We start from the raw sequence: 23,073 nt of genomic DNA on the forward strand, positions 1-23,073 counted from the left end.
TATTGACATACGTTGTAGTCTTCTAGACTGCACCTTGTGAACTATATACCTGTTTTCTCCAGTTTAGTACAGAATATGCTTGCTTAAATGCGTTAGTTTTAATTATCCTAAGTTTGATGGAATTGTTTGTCAGTGGATGGACGAATAAGTTGGTGATATAGATCAAGAAACAGCCAGAAAAGATGACGATTTTGCCATTGCTCAGTTTCTCAAATAAAATACTTAAAGTGCTAGTTAAAATCAAATGTGTTCTCTGTGGTGATAAAGAAAATTGTGGATCCCTGCGTTGAATATTATTTTTGCAGACTTTCTTTTTGTACCTATTGAGGGCAGTTTTTATGTGCACATTTAAACCCTAGAATTGAGTTTTAAGTGAAAATTTACTTGCTACAGAGATACTATATTTCTTCAGAATGTAAAATTCAGTTGTCTAACAGTTCACTTGTGTATGCTATTAAAAAAAAAAGAAGTGTGATATTCCAGGGTTAATTGATCACAATAAGATCAACAAGTAGTATTCAAACAACACTTAAGTAATTGTAAAACTAAATGTTATTTAACTTAAATTCAAAATTTCAAATGAATTGTACCTTAAATATTGGTTTAAACACAGGTATCCCAGAGACCTTGTCTTGTAGTATACATTACAGAGAAGTCAGCTCATGAGTTAAGGGTTAATTGAGGTATTGCCCAAAATGGTGGGAAACTTGACTGCCTTCCAACGTTATGAAAACTTTGGATGAGCTGGAATTACTCAAGAACTGACATATCTCCTTTGGTATCTGAAACCATGCTATTTGCAGTTTTTCTACAGCTTTTGAAGAGCACATGGTGTGTAAATTACAAAGGCTGCACATGAGTTGAAGTGTTCTAATAAATATTCATTCTGGATGGACAATTTCCAGGTCCAAACTAACAGTTATGTGTAAAAGCTTTTGTACTGAATTCTGTAATGACTTTTATGAATTGTTGTATTACAGGTTTGATAACATCTTAGGTCGTGAAACAATACATACTCTGGAATTTTTAACATCGGAAATCACTTCAATTTTCACACATCCTACAATGGTTGATCGAATTGCTGCAATGCTAAATTATTTCCTTTGTCATCTGGTTGGACCAAAGAAGAAAAATTTTAAGGTAAAACATATAACATTATTAATAGTTGTACATTTAAGCCCCAGAGTTGTTTGTTTGCAGTCCTGCCATTTAATGTATGAAGATTCAGGGGCTTATTCTGTGAAAATACTCCTACAATATTTTTCTTATAGTGAAAAGCCATTAGAATTTAATGAATAGCTTCCTAAACTCAAACAGAACTACATGTATGAGTAATAGTTAAACAAAATCAATGATATAAGCAGAAAAATACTTTTATTGGTTTTGTGCTAACCTTCATAATTGTGGTAAAACAATAATTCAGCTTATACATTCCAGAAACAGGGTTTTCTTCAGAGATCATTGTTAGACATGATGGTGTGTGACTGGTAGAAGGATTTTGACTCAGGCTTGTGGGAATTCCAGCTGGCAATGCTTGCAGCAAGAAACGGAATGCCAATAACTGCAATTAACACACATTTCATTACTAAACACAGACATACAAATGTGAGTGCACAGTACAGTTTTTCCCATTGAACTGTGCAAGTCAAAGACATTATCCCTCAAGAGGCTAAACATGCTGCATTGCCAAAGTCTTGTTTTCTGATGTTTTACAAACCTGCACCATCAAAGCATTGACAGAAGGAGGTCACCGAAGGTTGCAGTTGCTAATGTTATCTTTGTATAGATGTGCATGACCAGCCGTGCCGTGGATGGCTGCAATCCAGAACTGTTTCTCAGAAAGAAGAAGAAACATAGTGCTGGTGTTCCTCTCCCCCTTCTTAGTACAGGTGATAATGGATAAAGTGAGGGGAGGGGGGGGGGTCTGTGCCTGTGTGCTCACTGGTAGCAGTCGTTTCCAAGGAACCATGATTATTAGGAAACCATCAGCTGATAGCTGTGATGCTATTGCCGTAAGTTCAATGTCATTGGATAGTTTGTAGCACTGCACGAAATGTCTAGAAATAAAACCATGCTCAACATGTCATTCCTCACGCTAACCTTCAACCACAATGAAGTCCTCTAATAGTTTCATGTTTGTCATTTGGCTGGAATAGTTGCACATCAAGGCTCATCTTGAACACATTCTCAGTATTCTCAATGTTTGGTGTGCTAACCTGCTGTGGAGTGACTTGAATGTTGTCGTCAGTCCGAGCAGTCCCTAAGACAGCTGTGGTGGTTATACCTCATAAAATCCATATGGATTTGAGGTGATGCACTGAATGTGACTGGCTCCCATGTAGTAAAATGTTGAAAGTGTTATCTTCCCGTTTCCAGTACCTGATGTGGGCCGGAACACTGTGGCTGCACTGCTAGTCTTGTTGTATCACCCCATAACATGATGTACTAGCAGTCTGCTGAAGCCTTGTGCATGAAATTTCTTGGTGAGCCATGGGGCTGGGAACAAGTATTCTTAGTTGTGTAATGTGTTGTTTCATTTACCGGACTAGAGCTAGTAGCTCTGTAGTCATCGGTGGTTTTACCAGGAAGATGAAATCTGCTGGTAGATTGAGTGGCTCATCATATAAAATCTTTAACAAAGAGGAACTATGGTCTTCTTTAAACGCGGAATGCTTGCCTAAAAGAACCTAGGGTAACAAATGTGTCTACTGGCCCCCATGACACATAAATGCTTTCTGAATGTTTGATGCCAGATTTCCACCAAACCATGGCTCTGTGGATGGTAGACTGTTGCAGCAGTGCTGGATGCCGCAAAGGTTACATACTTTGCAGAATACTGCAGACTCAAATTGACAGCCTTGGTCAGTTGTGATGGATGCTGGGCAGCGGAAACACTCTTTCCACAACTGTACAAAAGCCTTTACTTTGAATCCTCCATTATGTCTGAAAAGGGTGCTGCCTCAACCCAGCGGTTGTTCGTGGAAAGAATATACCAGGAACCTTCTGACTCCAATAGGCCAACCAATTCAAAGGGGGGACACATTACAACTGACCTTTGAGTATTTCATGTCGCCCTTGTTGACTAGCCTTGTAGCATTGGCAAGCATGCAGGGTTGGGTCCACAGTTTGCAGTCGTGCTTCACATCCAGTCCAACAAATCAGTCTGTAACAAGTTTAGTAGTGTGGCATACTCTTGGGTCTGACAGACCATGCAAGCTATTGAAAGTAGACTTTCTCATAGTGAGTGGCACTAGCAAGCAGAGGCGGTTTTGTGACATGTCACTCCAGACTTGCGTGGAGGAACCAGGGATAGTGTGTTGCTCGAGCTTCAGACACGTCATAATATCTTGTAGTAGACTGCAGATTTGCGTATCCTGTTGTTGGGCCTTGCTTGAGTTTGTCATTGTCGATGTCAACTGATAGTGCACTTACTTGAGATATGTAATCGGCCATGTTATTGGCCGCCTTGAAATGCTGAATGTTAATGGTAAATTGTGCAACATAATCAAGGTGACGGAAATGGCAAGAAAAACAGTCTTCTGCTGGATAAGTATAGAATCTGGTCGATGTCAGTGGTCTGTGCAAATAGTGGGTGCCTACCTTCATTGTCATCCTTGAAGAGCTGCACTGCAAGCAGTTCTCTATTATAAGCTGATCACTTACCTTTAGGATTAGTTAGCTTTTGTTGAAGCAGTGTAATGGTTGTTGCTTGCCTGCGACTGACTGTTGTAGCACAGCTCTGAGTGTCACTCACGTAAAAGATAATTGAAAATGAGCTTTTGCATTTGATGGGTTAACGTTTTTCTGGATGAGGTATCGAATATATTGCTTCCCCCTACTTATACCTTCCGAGGAGATCACGAATGTAAAATTAGAGAGATTCGAGCGCGCACAGAGGCTTTCAGACAGTCGTTCTTCCCGCGACTTGAACAGAAAAGGGAGGTAATGACAGTGGCACGTAAAGTGCCCTCCACCACACACCGTTGGGTGGCTTGCAGAGTATAAATGTAGATGTAGATGTACCATGTACAAAGCTAAGGTTAATTCAATCAAATGTTTGTTGCATATGAGGGTCCAAGTGAATGAGAGCCTGCTTGCCACATGTGTTTCTGCCAGCCAACAAGGCTGTCAACAGTGCCTGTATGTCTGCAGTAAATGTGGCAAGTGATGTCTATAGAAGTTAACCATGCAGAGAAATCACCACAGATCATGATAATTCTTGGGTCATTGAAGCTGACAGATGTGTTCTGTACATTGAGTCATAGGTTGAACCCCATTTTGACTAACAGTGTCCAGATACGTGACTCCGGATTGTCAAAGTTAACATTTGTCATTGTTTATCACTGCACTGAAATGTTCAAGGGTCTCATAAGTGAGTGTAAGATGTTCCTCTTGTTCTTGCAGAGATGCCAAAAAACTAATATATCATCCAGGTATGCATAGTAAAAAGGAAATTTGAAGAGAGAGGCTGAACTGTGTTTTCATTCTTTTGAATATATCCTTAGTAGCCATGGGAATTTGCAGGTAAACATTCTATAGTCTAGAACACTAAACACAGAAGCACCTTCCGAGTTGCAAGTAAAATCTTGAATGTTCGGTGTCGGGTAACTATCAGGTACTGCGCAATTGTTGATGATCCGATGATCACCACATAACATGTATGTTCCGTCTTTTTTGGGAACCAAGTGTGTGGGTGGGATATCTAACACTCTACTATGCAAGATTGCAGTAATTTGTGGATAACAGTTTTAGCTGTTCATAGTCTGTCTGGTGCCAGTCCGTGCACGTTGGTCGTGGACTTGGTGTCGTGTCCAATACCTCTCCACTTAAATGCCACATTTGTCATCTGGGGAGTACAGGGAGCACAAGTTGGAGATGTGTGTATACTGTTGGAAAAATTCACTGTACTGACCTGTATTGGAGATGACTTGTGCAGTGTCCTAACTGTGTGTGTCATTTGCTGGTGTCAGGACAGGTACTGTCTCAGTCATGCTGCCTTAAGTGCTGCTACCTAACAAAAGTATTTTTGTGTTCAGTTCGAGATTCTCACTGCGAAGCCTTTGAGCTCTTGCTTTTCCCTTCCTTCATAATGCTTTATCACTTTTTGTATTTCCAATTCTAAAGTCTGAGGGTTGCAGATGGATGTCATGTGTAGGGATTGAGGAAGATGCTGTTAGAATAGACTCCTCCTGAACTGCTCTTCCTGAACTGCCTGTGGATGTGGTGGCAGACTGCTAGTGATGTGGATATCCGCTCTCTGCTGCTGCTTTGCCTGAGATACCTCATGGTAAATTTGGGGAGAAATGAAATTAATGGAGAAAATCTGCACTCAAGATCTAATATCAAACATCAGTGACCAGAAAGTGCCATGGAAATTTCTCATGCCAACTGACAGCATTGGTGCATATGACAATTCCAAAAAGTTTGATGGGAGTATCATTTGCTACATGAAGATAGACGGCAGATGTCGCAAACTCTGCTGGTGGTGGTTTCTCTGGGGCTGGTCCTCACTTCTGTGCTTGTGTCGATGAGGCAGTATCGACTTTTTTGAGTTATGTAACACATGCAATCTACTATGTCATTCAGAAATGGTGCAAAACTAGCTTGGCCCATGTTTTAGCTGTAGGTGATTTACCTGAGTGCAGTGTGATCAAGAACAGTGTTTGTGTGGTTGCTCTACTTGTTGAAGTTGCATGCCCCATCGCAAAAGCAATTGTGAAACCAACACAAATATTGTCCCATCAGCTCACCTGTGTAAGGAATGTTACTGTCAGCCATGGGCGTGGCTATCGCGGCTGGCTCAAGGTCGCTGCTCTCGTGGTGGAGGCTAGTTACATCAGTCTCATGAGTGTACGTAATTGCTCAGGTCGCATCGGCTGTGGGCAGCATGTCATACTGGAGGTGGTCATTATTGTCTGTCACATCCCTCTAGTGTCATTGCTGCAGGACAGAAAAAGTCTGGCAGCCAGGACTATGTTGTGTTCGTTTCACTCTCATGCGTGATCACTGCCAGTCAAGTCAGAGGCAATAGTTTGAAGAACCATAGTGTCCATAGCATGTTTTCTGGCACGACAGTCAAGTTGATTGATGTACGGAGATGTTATCAAAGCTGAGATGGTGTCCTGTTGCCTAATCTCTCTTTGTGAATTACTATCACCACTGTTGCTGTAGTACGCTGACCAGTTGGTGGACCAGTGCTGCCTTCACAGTGGCAATTTGCCTTGGCCGGAGGTTGCTTGTGTGATGTCACTGATGACCTGGACATGTTCCCCTATGTTACACGAACTTAGAAGTGTCATCAAGGGTGCTGTAGTTGTGTAATAGGAAGTTGATGATTGTAAACCTAATTGCAGGGTGTTCTAGTTGAAAGGCAGTAGTTCAGGATGAAACCTCAGTTTTACATATGTTCCACAGAAATTTTGTCATTGATGTTCTGGGAAGTGTAGCCTGAGGGCGACCGTGGACAAGCTTCCTGGTACCTTGCACAACGTGGATTGAAACATGAGAATTTTTTCTTGTGGCACAGCCGGCTGGGTGCTGTCTGTGACTACAGATCCCCGTATGAGGTTACAAGTAGCTTTGGCTGGCCTGTACCCAATGTGGATGGACTGTTAAGTTTGCAAGAGGTGAGGCTGTGTAGACCTGAATTAGTTGGCAAAATACTGTCTTGTTGGTGTGAACTCATCGTTGAACTCACAAGGAGGTCAAAAGTTGTTACAAATTGTTCATGCAAGCATTCACCACTGTTGTAGTTGAAGGTACAACACTTTAAAATGTCACTTTCATGTTTCATACGTAACATAGGGTGATCCAGGTGGTAGATGACATTACGTGAGCCACCAATTTGTCTAAGTCGCTCTTAAAAATTGTGATCATGGGATGTCTCCACTGTCGAAACAAACACAATTCGACAAAGTACACTTATTATGTTCAAGTAGTGGCTGCTGTTCGTTTTGGCGTCACCACTGTGGGAATCCTAGCTGGGAATGCTCACAGGAAGAAGAAAAATGCTAGTAAATGCAATGAATACACACTTCATAACTAAACACAGATGTACAAAGAAATGCATGTCGACAGTACAGTTGTTCAGAATGAGCTGTGCAAGCCAAAGATCCCAGGAAGCTAAACTGGCTGCCAAAGAGTCTTATTTCCTACTAGTATTTTACATCGTCTAGATGGTGAGCTTCTCACAGGACTAACTATCTAGATTGTGAGGATTATAGAATCCTCTGTAAAATAAATAAATAAAATTTTAAAAAATGAAAAAAAAAATCCTCTCAGTATCAAGGTAAACACTTAGCTAAAGAAATGGTTGGTTATTAATATTCTTTTATGGGCAACTTTGGAGGTATGTCTCACCCTGATTGTATCATTGGCCTAACCAAAGTAAGTCAGGTTGTGAATGAATGAGTGCACCATTATTTCTTTTATCCTTACATTTACTTCGACATAGATAGTCTGCAAGCCACCATATGGTGTATGGCGGAGGCTTCCTTAAACCACCATTAGTCATTCCTTTTCCTGTTGCGGTTGTAAATAGAACAAAGTGAAAGTGACTACAAGCCTCCAAACAAACCCTAATTTTCTCTTATCTTTTCTTCGTGGTTCTTACACAAAATGTATGTTGGCAGCAGTAGAATTGTCGTGCAATCAGCTGAAAATGCTGGTTCTCTAAATTTTCTCAGTAGTGTTTCACAAAAAGAATGTTGTCTTCCCTCCATGGATTCCCATTTGAATTCACAAAGCAGATGTAATACGTGTTGATCGAACCTACTGGTAACAAATATAACAGCTCTCCTCTGAATTACTTTGGTGTCTTCCTTTAATCCAACCTTGTGGGGATCCTTAACACTTGAGTAGTACTCGAGAGTGGGTCGTGTGTGTTCTGTATACAATTTCCTTTATAGCTGAGCTACATTTTCGTAGAGTTCTTTCAATAAAGGGAAATTGACTGTTCACCTTGCCTACTACTGATGTTACATATTCATTCCACTTCACAACATTGCACCTAGATATATATACAAAACATTGTCAAACAGCACACCACTAATACTGTCTTTGAGTATTATAGAATTGCTTTTTCTACTCATTCACATTATCTTACTTTTTTCTACATTTAGAGCAAGCCATCATTCATCATACCAAATAGATATTCTGTTTAAGTCCTCCTACAGTCACTCAACAACACTTCTCTGTACATTAAGGCAGCAGCATCAAACACACTCATATTTTGTTGCTGACCCTATTCGTCAGTTCACTTATGAGGCATGTCCAGAAAGTAAGTACAGTTTTGGGAAAAAAACTCAATGAAAACATTTTTTTCAAATCAAAATTTTTTTTTACAAGAAAGAGAATTTCTTAGACGATTTTTCTACATACATTAAATGTATTCAAAGTTGCGAATATGGACAGCCATCAGCTGTAGAATGGAATGTGGTGTAGCTGTAGTCAGTCCGAACAAATAGTGCTCATCATGTTTTTCATGTGAGTCCATTGTCAACAAAAAAACTTAGTTTGTTTCCCATTAAAAACAGAATTATTTTAAATCAGAATTTGATGTGCCTATTCAATAGAGCACTCCCAAATTAATATAGTGAAATATTTATTTTATCAATATGTATTAAAAGGGACAGTAAACAATGAAAAATAAACAGCAGCAACTCAGTAGCACGGCATGCTTGGAAGTAGCAGTCAGCACAGGCCAGGGCATTGTTTTAGCTGCTTAAGTACTGATTATTCTTCAGGTTTTACTATCCTTCTTAATACATATTGATAAAACAAGTACCACACTAGACTAATCCGGGACCACTCTAGTGAATGGGCTTGTAAAATTCCACTTCAAAAATCATTTTGTTGAGAAAGAAACTGACAGTTTTCGTCCACACTGTACCTCACAAGGAAGACATGATGAGCACTATCTGATCAGGCTGACTCCAGCTACACAATGAAAAAACATAATTGCAAATATCTGCTGAAACACCAGAGAAAATGTGCCTACCAACTCTTAGAAGAGACACCCTGTATACAGGGAACAAGAGCCATTGTATCGCACTTCTCTAAACCACTCCTGACAATACCCTTGTCGCTGATGGACACTCTTAAGAAGTCTGTGAGCCACTTGCATATTTGGGAACCTGTTCCGTATGCTTGCACCTTCATTAGCAGTCTGCACTGGGGCACTGTATCTTATGGCTTCCAGAAATTTAAGAATATGGAGTCCGGCTGCTATCCTTCATCCATGGTTCACAGGATATCATGCAAGAAAAGAGCGAACTGTGTTTTGAGGATATCAGGCAAAAAAAGAGCAAGCTGTGGTTTGCTTTAGCTATGCTTTTTAAATCACTGGTGATTCCTGAGCAGAAGATTTCCTGTCTCAACAAAATTTACTAAATTCGAACTTAAAATATGCTCAAGAATTTGGCAGCAAACCGCTGTTTGGGATATTGGTTTGTAATTTTGCAGGTCCATTCTTTTACCCACCTTATACAGGAATCAGCACATTTCTCCAGTCACATTGGACTTGGCACAGTGTGACCAACACGATTTCTGTGTGTTAGAAATAAGGATTTAAGATACATAGTCAGAGAGTTATATTAGCCAAGCCTTAAATGTATATGCAATGGAATGTCTTCCCACAGAATCGTTTAAAAATAAGAACCATAATAGAACATTGGTCATGTGTCATTGTTTTTTGTTACAGTAAAAAGGATATCATTTGGACACTAATTTGTAGTATGCAATGACTGCAAATGGGTGAGTCACATATTTGTCTCAGCAAAATTGTATGCATGGCACTCAGTGTCATTACAGGGCTTTGGCTATGGTTCTGGTACAGAATCAGTACACATTGTAGACCAATATGAGGAGAGTCAAGAGTAACAGCTCCATAGCATGACCATAACTGCACAATGAAATCAGATGATAGGTTTGCAGAGTTTACATCTGATTCAGCATTTGAAGTTTCCTGACAAACCAAGTATCATATGGGAAGTCTTGAGGGAAGTCACTTTCCTGTGTAGGCTGTTTTGTTTTGAAATAAACACTTTACCAAGGAAAAAAAGGTAATGCATATATCATGGTGTATTTCACACATCACAGCATATGATGGTGACCCTAACAGTGGTTTCACACAACCGTAGTAGTTATGGGCACAACTGTCTCAGATGTGAAATCCATATTTAAAAAGGAAAAATTATGACCATTAAGTGAGTTTTGTCACTGTTTCGCAACCCAACTCTTTAAAATACATTTGCCTATATAGGGAAAAAGATTTCTCTCAAGAAATTCACAGCAGCTGTGGACCCATTCACTGTATTTATGGATTCTTCTGTTACTTCTTGGTAAAACAATTCCATATTTAAGGTTACATAACAAGTCCACTGTTTTTGTTCTATTGATTTTTGTTTATTTCGAACTAGTTTTCAGCGTATTATCCCATCTTCAGGAAACAATTTATTAGTATCTTGCAGGGACACTGATTCTTAGGTAAGGATTTTTGTTTATTTCAAACTAGTTTTTGGCTAATTAGTCCATCTTCAGGAAACAATTGACTAGCATCTGGAAGGGACACTGGTTCTCAGGTAAAGCCAAAAATTAGTTCACAATAAACAAAAATCAGTGTAACAAAATGGTGTACTTGTTATTTAACCTTGAATACTTCACTTCAGTTAATCCCACTTTACTCAGAATCATATTGGGTGCACTGATCCAAATCAACACAACTATTCCTTATGTAGAACATGGATATATTTGGTGGTCTACTTTCTGCCCATCAAACTGCACACTCAGCTGACTCCTCCAGTGCATGAAATACCCAACGCTGTACAGAGTATAGGAGAGTAAGGTGTGGTACTCTTACACACTTTTGCAGACACTCAAACAACTATTTCTCAGGAAGGGATAGACTGCCAGTAGAAAGAGCTGTTGAATCATCTGAGAGAGAGCTTGCCATATTGCTGTCAATCCTTTGTGCCAGGTAGGGTTACCTAATCTTTCATTAACTGTTTTGCTATTGCGGAAGACATGTTCCAGTTTTTACTGTTTTGTGCGTATCTTCAGTTTCAGGACTTCCCTAATCGCTTGTTTTGTTTATCGCTTTTTGCCAAACGTCTTAAGTTTTGCTTTCCTGGTGGCATTATGGTTAAGGCACTGATTTTGGATTCAAAAGGCAGGATTCAAATCACCAGGAGGCCACCCAGATTTAAGCTGTCCATCTAAATCAGTAGAAATCAAATGATGTCAATTTGTATGGCCTGCTTTCCAGACATTACCAGTCCAGCTACAAGACAATACTGTATTTAGCCAGTTTCCATCTACGAAAACTAAAGTGATGCATGGATTATCACTTGCATGTTATGTGTAATCAATGTTGAAATCACCTTATTAATTAATATATGTTAGGCATGCCAAAGACCGATTGATCTGACAGCTAAGTTGACAGTGACAAGAAATCGGTCAGTGCCAGTCATTGTTGTTAGACTCCAGTTGACTCAGGCACTTCCATCAGCCACCTTACTAAATGTCAGCTTAGAATGCATCTTTAGTATTAAAAGTCATAGAAAGAATTTTTATGATTTTAGTTTGTAAGATTAAGGAAGGAAGGACAACATTACCCCAACTTTCAGCCATACATACAGCACACATGAAGGTGCAAAGTGGGAAATTTGTGAATTGTCTTCCAACTAAGATGAAAGTGCCAATAAGAGTAAGCATTCTGCAGGAACAGTCTGTCCATGTAATATATTCTGTTGGTCACAAAATGAATGCCATCCTAAAGCGATCACTTTCACTGAGGAGCATGCACTGCTATTTTTGTTATCTGCTCATAAGATCCTCATTTTTGTAATGTTTCAATTATTTGTACAATTTATTGTTTCCTACATGACCACATAGGAAGAACATGACCTGTATCAATTGTTCCACATTATGCATATTCATGGCTCACATAAAAAAGTTGTCAACTAAATAATGTATCAGTAAAAAAAAAAAAAAACACCTATTTTCAGATAGATGAAGACACTGCTTTTAGTTGATTCTCATTGTGATGAATTGTGCTGCCTTACTTTTATCATCTGATGAGTACAAGCTTTCCAAAAAATATCAGTAAAATATGCTGGATCTAGAGTGTTTTTCCCCAATAATTAAATTGTATATCAGGGTGTATATGCAGACAGGAAAAAAAAATCCCAGATTTCCCTGTTAAAAATAATTTTCTGCATAAAAATACACTATATCCCATATGAAAGTACATTTTTTTCTGTGTTAAGTGACAATATACTATCCTTTAGAGCTGTTAAATGTAGAAATCCTTTGAATGGTAAAGGTTTTATAAACCGCTGTAGAACTTCACAGCACTCCCAGCAAAAAGCAACACATTTTGGAAAGATCCTTAATGCACGGCAACACGTATGCTACACAATTTGGTATTATAAAAGAATAAATATGAATTCATTAAATACAGTATGGTAGTTTCTGAACACAGAATACGAAAATATAAGAAGTGCGATGCCTGTGTTATAATAAGGATGCAGAGACCGTAGTAGCGCTCCGAATGGCCTGGCAGTGAACTTCAAATTCGGGAAAAATTGCATGATAATTTGTAGTCTTGCTACGTGAAATATGACTACAACATGATACTTTTCATCAGTAAAAGCTAACCTTTTAATGATCATAAAAATGTTTTGCTGTTTTTTCTGATTGCGTGCTTTGTCAGGATCCTAAGGGCACAGCGTAAATTGCAGCAGCTGAATATTTCTGACAAGCACAACTGTAAATTTCACTGCTGTGCAGCAAACATTTTCATGGATTACCTGGCTGAATACATGTTCTGTTGAACACTTTGGCTTTTCCAGAGAAAAGCCGATTACATGTGAAATTGCTCAAGAACTCACCTTGCACTTTTTTTTTTTAAGGATAATTATACTTTTTACCATCGTTATTGCATAATTTTTAATCTATAAAATAAATATGAAAAACTAACCGTGAAGCTTGGTCTTCTTTTAGCATGTGCTAACCTTTAAGATATACAGGGTGTATACGTGGACAAGGAGAAAAAATTCCCGGATTTTTCCCACATCTCCCGGTTAAAAATACGGTAAAAATATGCTTTTGCCATGTTAAGTGACAGTATACTTTCCCTCGGAACTGTAAAACTTATCCTTTGATAGGATATGGTTTTATACAGCAGTGTAGAATTTCCCGGCACTTTAGAAAATGATACTCAGTGGGGAAAAAACATGTTTTGGAAAGATCTTTGATGTGCAGCAACATGTACGCTCCATATTTTCATATTACGAAAGTATAAATTCGAATTCCACCTACAGGATAAGTTAAGGGTTAAATTAATATACATAGTGTTGCTACAAGAAAAGCAAAGCTTCCGCATATAACATTTGTCTTGAAGATTAATAAGCTACAAGAGAAGCTAAGCTTTCAATTATAATGTTGGAAATTTACTTTGAATGCTTTCGAACAACAATTCGCAATATTTTCCCGTGACCTGTTAGAAATAGATTCATTTCAGCAGTTGTCAGAGAGTGCCAGATAAGAGGCATCACCGCGCTTGCGCAGCTACGGTGATGTAGGAAGCAAGTATGTTCGTACGTGTAAAACATTAAAAGATCTTACATTATGTTATAAAAGAAACAAGACATTAGAGGATACTCCAAGAGCGTTAGAATTTCGTGAGCCATACTAAAATGCATAGTTCGCCTTACAGTGCACATTCGCATGTCCAGATTCTCAATGACGTAGGCCTCGACCAGATATTAAGCTTTTCAGTGTGGTTTTCAGGACGTAAATTTTCTTGGAGTACCAGAATTGTATTATCTCATGTTTGGTTCTTTATTATGGCATAATGCCATACATGCTAGAAGATGAAAACATGCACCTGAAATGCAGTGAACAGTTGAAACCAGCCAATAGTGTGGAATAAATTGACTACCTCAGCAGGAAAGCTTTAATAAAAGCCAAATTTATTTATCAAACTGACAAAAATAACTTCATTGTTCTGCAAGGCGATTAATGCTTGACTGTCAGAAAGGTGGAAATAGAATAAAATCGGAAACTAGTAACATAGTTTACCCTTCCGTAATTATGTGAATGTATTTTAATTCACTTGATAGCTCCCAGCCACAGAAATCTGTCTTGTTTTCATTTGATGTGAGAGCAGTAAATGAAGAGGAAACAGAAAAATCAGTAAACGTAAAAACGGGCCACGTGGAGACTAACCCCCCCCCCCCCCCCTCCCAACTATAACTCAGACTGCTCTGTGCATCAGAACATAAAAAAATTAAAAAAAAAAAAGACTTTTCAAAAATAAGTTCATTTTGTAGCGCACATCTTACTGAAGAGTCTGATACATAAAAGATATACCTTCGAGGAAATGTAAGACACGTTATTTGGTCGTAAGTGTGCAGTGTGGTGCCACACATCTTTAAACAACATTGTTATACTGCACGTCACTGTATTTCACTCTGTGGAATTCAAACGTGTATTTTTTGTAATGGATGCCATCAAACTATTTCAGGACAGTGGAAATATTTAAATGTCCTGTAGTGCCTCTCCTGCTCCCAGTCGGCCGGTTTGACATCCTGCCCTCTTTTTGTAAAAAAAAAAAAAAAAAAAAAAAAAAAAAAAAAAAAAAAACTCACTTTTAATACTGGATAGGATTATTTGTAACCAGGAGAACAAGAACTTTTCAGAAAAACTGGACTCTTTATTGCCTATTAGCTAATAACTTGCTCTTCTGTGTGACATAAAATTAAATATAGGACACATAAAACCAGTAAAGACAAGAGACAGGCAAGACAGTACACATTTCTTCAATCCTTAGGGCCTAGATTTTTTCTCTCTAACGTTTTGCTACATGAGAAATAGAAATGTCGTTGTCTAATACTGAAAAAGCTGTTAATACAAATAGTACCCAAGACTGGTGTGGTTTCTCGACCTGATTACGTCATTTTGTCACTATGTGCTGGAGAAAACAAAATAGGCCTTTCTAATATTTCAGCAATTGTAACACACACCAAATAAGCGAGACTGTTTTGGCAATAATGATCATTTTTATAATACGGCAGAATATAATTCATGAAGTAACAATATGAAATACCTATTTGGCCTACTACAAGCAAAGAGCTTTACGTTAGGAAATAGTTTCACATTTCATTCATATGCTCCAGTTTCTCATGCATGAGACCGAAAAGTAGTAGAACGAAATTTTTGTATAAATTTGGAATCGTCATATTCTTCCATAATTTGTGTGATGTCCCAGTTTCTTCTCCTTCCTCGTTTCAACAAACAGTCTTGTCATCACTAATTCTGTAACTATTCCTACGACTGTCAAAACTCATTCTCCGGTTAACTTCACTAACCCTGCCACAATCACCGGTTTAGTTATCCAGCGATTATTCTCTGGTTAGGCGTTATTACATGTTCGTACAATGCATTTTCCGCACTACTTCCAGAATGGAACGTAAGTGGCTGCTAGCCAGGGACTACAGCTGGCCCTGTCTTGTGTAGCGATCTGGCCAAAAAATTTCTGTCAAAATTTCATTTTCTTCGATACACCGAGAAGATAATACGTAATCTTTCTTACCTGTTAGTTGTTTATTGCCACTCTGGTAGTCTGAATCTAGGGGTTTCGCCAGTAATTATAACAACGCTGAACATTCGCAAACCGAATCAACCACATAAACAAGCAACACTTGGCATTCACCGGTTCGGCTTTATTCTGCTCTATAGCCTCATCCCGTTTTGTCTGCAGGAAAGTTTATTTCTAGATGTGATGAGGATTCCCCTGGCAGAGACATCATGTACACTATGCACGCATTCAAACATCAACTTATAATTCATTCAGAAATAAACTTAGAATGTGTTAAAAAACTAGCAGGGATGCATTTCAAAATCATATGAATAATCGATAGACCGACGTGCGTTGGATGCTAGGTGCTTTGTGAAACAAGGTTTTTTTTCTCAAGAATGTGAATTTGCCCCCTCCCCCTGAAATTGCCGCCCAGTTCAGATACCCCGGTTTGCCCACACTCCCCACTAGATCCGGGCCTGCTGCACACGCGTGAATCTGGCAGCTTGGGAATGCCAGGAATTTTTCCAGGTACCATGTGGCTGGTTGCTGTTACTGCTGCTTACACATCCAACAGCCACATTTCTGTAACCAGAAGTGGGAGAAGGTACTACTCATATGCGACTCAAGTGCGCGTATGCATGAGCTCGCTTGTAACTGATTAACTGAGTCTAATGTAAACAGTTGTGACGTCAGCCTCATTGAAGGCAATTTGTTGTTATGAACCGGACTTCAAGAAATGAGAAATACTGATCAGGAGCCGATAGAATCACAAGGATATAGGATTTATAAGGGAATACCAGGGAAAAGAGTCATGAAACAGTGTCCACAATTTGGAACAGGATTCGTGGTGAGTCTGAAAATAATAGAGTCCATAATAGAATTTAAAGCACAATCTCCCAGGCTCTCAACATTAACTCTAAAAGCTGCAAATAAAATGTACACAATAATAAATGCCCATGCCCCGACAAATGATAAAAATAATAAAAAAGAACACAGAGAAGAGGTAGAAAAATTTTGGGAGCTCTTAGATCAAATGACGAATAACATTAATAAAAATCACATCAAAATTTTAATTGGAGACTTCAATGCGCAGTTGGGAAGGGAAAAGAGATATAGAGACATAATAGGGAAATGGACAGCACAAAGAAGAACAAACAAAAATGGCATAAGACTAGTGGAATTTTGCAGAAACCATGACATGATCTCAAAGTCGACGTATTTTAAGAGAAGACCAAGTAAACTAAAAACTTGGAAACATCCAGACTGGAAAAAAGGAGAATGGCAACTGGACCATGTCTGCATGGATAAGAATTACCACAAGGAAATTTACAATGTGAAAGTACTGAGAGGGACAGATACCGGATCAGATCATTACATGATAAAAATTAAAATTAAATTAACCCCATTAGCAAAGAAAAAATCCCACCAGAAGAAGAAGAGAACCTATAACCCTCATAAACTGATACAAAATGAGGATTATGAAGCACAAACCAGGGATATAAAAATAACAGATGATCTGGAAAAAATAATTCCCAAATTGAAACAAATAGCTGAACAAGTTGCCCCTATAAATCCAAGGAAAAAACACCAGTGGTGGAACGATGAATGTGATGAAGCAGTGTTGGATCGACACCAAGCCTGGTTAAGGCATCAAAATGAAAAAACAGAAAAATCATATTTGGAACTCACAAAACAAAGGAAGACAACACAAAAAATAATAAGGAGAGTTAAACGTCAGTACCAAAAAGATATACTTCTAATGATAGAAACAAATAGTGAAAAAACAAACTCAAGAGACTATTACAAAATATTTGGCAGACAATTACAAAGATATGATCCTCCAACATTAATGTTAAAAGATAAAGATAATAACCTAGCCCATAGCAATAGTAAAAATACAGAAATTCTAGCAGAAACATTTAACAAGTTACTAAATTGTGAAGATCCCCCAGAACTTCTTCAGATAAACACAGAAACCCCAATTAAAACACCAGCAGAAAATATAAATCCACCTACAATTAATGAGGTCTACAGAGCTTTGAAAGAACTCAAAAACTACAAAGCAAGTGGAGAAGATCAAACGTTTGCTGAACTTTGGAAATATGCAGCAGAACCAGTAAAGATAGCATTACACCAATGCATAGTAAAAATCTGGAATGAAGAGAAATTACCAGAAAATTGGACTACTGCTATAATACATCCATTACATAAGAAAGGAGAAAAATCAAATCCAGACAACTATAGAGGAATTTCCCTTTTGGACTGCACATATAAGATCATGTCAAGAATACTATACAACCGCTGTAAAGATCAACTAGAACTGGAACTGGGAGAATATCAAGGAGGATTTAGACCCTGGAGAAGCTGCCCAGAACAGATAATCACCTTGAAGTTAGTTATGGATGTCTACAAAAGAAGGCAAAAACAACTAGTCATAACCTTTGTAGATTTCAAAAAGGCGTATGATTGCATCCATAGATCTTCAATGATGAAAATATTAAGGAATTTTGGACTTCATCCTAAATTAATAAAAATGATACAGTTAACCTTAACAAACACCAAATCCAAAGTAAAATTTAGAGCAGAAATATCTGAACCATTTACGATTAAAACAGGGTTGAGACAGGGAGATTGTTTATCACCATTGCTATTCAATTGTGCTCTTGAATATGTAATGAGAGAATGGTACAAGGAAAATCCTATGAATATTAAAATTGGAACTAAGAAAGATAAAATAAACCTAAATTGCTTGGGATTTGCTGATGACCTAGCATTACTAGCTAATAATATTCAGGAAGCCACGAAACAAATAACAAGCTTACAAAATATAGCACAAAAATTAGGACTCCAGATATCATTTGAAAAGACTGAAATAATGGTAACGGATCCACTTGTAATAGATCACATCACAGTGAACAATAGGGAAATTAAAATAGTGAAACAATTTAAATACCTGGGTGAAATTATAACACATAAATTGGACGAGAAACCTGCATGGCGAGCAAGAACTAATAAAATGATAAAAGCTCAAAAACTAACATGGTCTACGTACAATAAAAAATGTCTATCAATTAAAACAAAATTAAAACATTACAAGACGGTGGTTCAACCAGAGGTTACATACGGAAGTGAAACTCTTTTTAAAGTCACCCAGAAAAACAGAATTGACAAAATTTTAAAAGTAGAGAGAAGAATTGCTAGAACATGCATAAATAAGAAATATCAAAAAGCTGGGCAATGGCAGATAGTTCCAAATGAAGTGGTATACAGAGAACTGGAGCCCATCACTGATACTATACGAAAGAAAAGGATCTCTTTTTGTGGTCACATTCTGAGGACACCAGAAACCAGATTATCAAGGAAAATTATTGAGAAACTCTGGAATTTGAAACAACAAGGAGGATGGCTTAAGGAAATAAGAGAGGATATGGAAGAACTGGAAATAACTCTGGATGATTTGCAGAACAAAACGCCAAATTTAAAGAAGTTGAGGGACACAGAAATAAGATTTAAACCAAAAATTGACAAACGACATACAATGAAAAGGGTATTTACAGATAAGGAACGACGAAAAGCATCGGAACGAATGAAGAGATACTGGGCCACTCGGAAGGGGAAAATACCAAAGAAGAGGACCAGAAATGATTGACTGAAGTGGTCCAATGAGGCCGTAAAAGCAGAAGAAGAAGAAGAAGAAGAAGAAGAAGCATTGCATAGTCTTCCGAAAGCCTTTGACACATTTTGCTATTTGCAGATGCTTGTACGAGCACTGTGTTATTTTATATGGTGCATTTCCTTTGCAATTTAAGTTTTATTTTCATTTTTCTCTCGTTCATGTTTTAAAGCTGCAGTATTATTCTGCAGTAGCAGGATACAGTAATATCCTTTGTTAGAGTAACAGTTCTTACCAGTCAAAATTACAAAAATTTAACTGAAAACTAAAGCAACGAAAAATTCCCGGAATTCTAAAAAATATCCGGATTTTTCCCGGTTTTCTCCTGGATGATAAATTCCCAGGTCATATACACCCTGGATATATCAAACACAAATGTGCCAGTAAAATTTTAAATGATTGCTTAAATGGCTTGTCTTCTGGGCCTGAAATTTTTCTAAGTGGCTAGTCCACAAAGTGTTAGGTTTTGAAAGAGTCAAATGCTCCATCACTTAAGAAATTCATTGCACATTCTCACATGTAACATAATTTGTCTCGCATAAAAGAAGATTTGCTTTGAAAGTAACACTTCTCAAACCGCCATTTGCAATGTTTTCCCGTGGTGTGTTAAAAATGTAAGCAGATTGTTGTTACAAAGTATTGCACAGTCTTTGTCCTAAAGCCTTTGCACTGTGTTGTGTTGTTGTAAATAGCACTTTTTCTTTGCAACTAAAGTTTTATTTTGATGTTATTCTCTCATTTATGTTTTATTGCTGCAGTATTCTTCTGTAGTAATGGGCTAAAGCCAAATTCTTTGTTAGAGTATCAGTTCTTACCAGTCAAAATTATATAAATTTAGCTGAAAACTAAAATAATAATAATAAATTCCTAGGTGTCTCCCAGATTTCACGGTTCTCCAGGAGTGTAAACACCCTGTATATAGATGAGAGTCTACTTCATTTCATAGAATAGTTATTCTTCAGGCAATACACTTCTTCTGAGAAAAGTAAATCTGGATTTTTATCATTATTATTTTTAAAAAGTCATGTGATTGTGAGGCAGGCTGTGTGCTCTAGCTGTCATTGTTTCTGTAGAAGTCTCTGGTGATATCAAAGGATACAGAGCAAGAATATTGAGATATAGTGACCACTATTCAAAAATTGTATCTAAAGAAAGGACATACTGTTTTGCAGGCAGTTAGTAAATGACTCTAATTCATCATGTGGTTGCATGACAGGGCTGATAATGTTTGTGGCACTGTTTGCAAAAGTAGTGATGGAATAACTGGAAAGAGGTGAAGTTCGATTTGGGTTGTCTGCTGGACTTACGTAGTCAAATGCACCAATACTTTGCTACATAGCTTAATTAGTGTTAATTTCACCTGTGTCTTGAAAATTATTGCAAGGAAAGAAAAAAATGACAACAAAAATTTTCATTAGCTGCACCACCTCTCTGCAATGTTCAGAATATGCTCTTCCATCCTAATTCAGGAAAAACACATCAATGTAGACAGACTGTGTGTACAGAACAGAAGAAAGGAATTTAGGAATGATAATGACATCTCTTATGAGGAGTGGTACATTAAGCCTTAGAACAATGTCAAAAATTTAAAGCTTCTGCTAGAAGACAGGAATTTTTATCATTGCTAATGTGTATCAAAAAACATTTTCAAGAATAGTAGATGGGATTTTCACATTATTGGTTGAATGTACATTGTCTGTGATGAGTGCTCATATATCTAGAAGACCAAGCATTGATGTTTTTGTATCTTTGTATGTGAAATGTATCCTGAATTGAGGAATTAAAGAGTGCCCTCCTGTTGTTGTGGATAATCCTTATGTAATCAGTATTAAATGGGGAAAAAAATTAATTGTACATGCCCTGAAATTTTAAATTTCTAAGAAGGTATATTTAATTTGTTTTGAGGTAGGGTACTCATCTTTCATCAGCGGTAAGCGAGATACAATTTTCTGTTATATTATTTTTTAGTTTTCCTTGTGTTACTTTAAAGCAATATTTGTGCAGAGTTTTTAGTTTTGCATATTTCATTGAGAGTTAGTATTATATTGTGACTTTGAGCAGCTATGGAAGATCGTATCAGATTTTATTATTGTTTTTTAATAGTTAATCATAGCTCAAAATATTTTAGCAAATACAAGTGGTAACAGTGCTGTCAAGGGCCCTCATCCAAAAATTGTAATCATCATCACCATGACTTCAAGTTACTGACGCATACCCATATATCTATATGCAGACTATGATTACCTTCTTAATACCTGTTGCATAACAGACTGAACAGTTACACAGTACATACAGGTAACATTCATTTTTACCTCCATCTTCAGTATTATAAGTTGTAAATATGGCACAGAAAGTTCTGGTGAATAAAGACCACTCACGGAATAGTAGAAGCATTGAGTCATCAACAAAGAATGAAAACTTGCTAGCTTTTGGACAGATTCTTTACACACACACACACACACACACACACACCTAAAGTGTGCCAGTGCTTTTGCTTGTTAAAGGATCTGTGCAAAAGCTAGCAAGTTTTCATTCTTTTTTTGTGTACGTGTCAATGATTCAACACTGCAGCTATTCAATCAGTTGTCTCCTTTACTTCTAAATTATTTATACTCTAAGGCATGAAAAATTTGATTACCTTACCTTTGTAGACACTCCACAAGAAGCCACATGTTTTGTAACACAGACTTGTTGTGTTTCGTTTTTCTGATTTGCTTTAATGAAACAAATGTATTTTGTTGGTTGCTCACCATATAGTGGAGATGCTGAGTCACAGATAGCCACAACAAAAAGAATGTCACAAAACTAGACTCCCCCCCCCCCCACACACACACACAAACACAATTCTCACACTTCTGACTGCAGGCTCCACCAACTGAAGCCACACTGCGAGCAGCAGCACCAGTGCTTGATGGGAGTGGCAACTGAGTGGGGAAGGTGGAGGCTGGGCCGAGGAGGGAAACGGGGCAGTGAAGTGCTGCTGGGGAGAGTGCAGGGATCAGGTGGAGAGGGGGTGGGGAAGCTAAGTGTAGTCAGGAGGTTAGACCGAGTGACATTCAAGCTGCGACCACTGTGCTGCATTCTGTGTGGGCATGACAACCAACAAGCATTCTGTCCCCATGAATGGCCACTAACTAACTGTGGCCAAGAAACAAGTGGACCACCCTGTTGCTGAGTATGCTGCCCAACAAGACATCCTTCATTTCAATGACTGCTTCACAGCCTCTGCCATATGCACCCTTCCCACCAATACCAGCTTTTATGAATTGTGCAGGGAGGGAACTTTACCTGCAATATATCCTACATTCCTGTAACCCTCCTGGCCTCAACCTTCATGAGTCATTGTTCTCATCCATCTAGCCCCTTCCCTGTTCTCACTCAAGCACTACCCATTCCTCATTCCACCAATGAACCCAGTCTTTTTATTTCTCTCCTTTTCTGCTCTCCCCCCCACCTCTCCCCTGCCTCCCATCTAACCTCTCGACTGCATGTAGCTTTCCTACCCTCTCTCCACCTCATCTCTGCGTGCTTCCCAGCAGCACTTCACTGTCCCCCACCCCTCCCCTACTATTCCTCTCCCTCCTCGTCCCAGCCTCTGCATTCCCCCATCCAGTCGCCATTCCCATCATCCACTGTTGCTGTTCCTTGCAGTGTGGCTTCAGTTGCCAGAGACGGCAGTCATGTGTGTGAGTTGCGTTTGCATGAGTGTGTGTGTCTGTCTGTCGTCTTATTTTTGATGAAGACCTCGCTGGCCGAAAGCTTATTTGTGACAGTCTTTTTATTGCGCCTGTGTGTGACTCAGCATCTCCACTATATG

The 23,073-nt window shown here is 38.3% G+C and overlaps 1 protein-coding gene across 1 annotated transcript in view; it reads left to right on the forward strand.

Annotated features, from left to right (window-relative positions):
• The window catches only part of LOC126191735 (ubiquitin conjugation factor E4 A), a 116,008-nt gene that overhangs the window by 80,477 nt on the left and 12,458 nt on the right, over positions 1-23,073 (forward strand). Inside the window, exon 7 of the mRNA XM_049932548.1 lies at positions 981-1,140. Within this exon, the coding sequence (XP_049788505.1) occupies positions 981-1,140 (160 nt within the window). The remainder of the gene's footprint in view (positions 1-980; positions 1,141-23,073) is intronic.

This window comes from Schistocerca nitens, chromosome 1 (assembly GCF_023898315.1).
Source record: "Schistocerca nitens isolate TAMUIC-IGC-003100 chromosome 1, iqSchNite1.1, whole genome shotgun sequence".
Taxonomy (NCBI): domain Eukaryota; kingdom Metazoa; phylum Arthropoda; class Insecta; order Orthoptera; family Acrididae; genus Schistocerca; species Schistocerca nitens.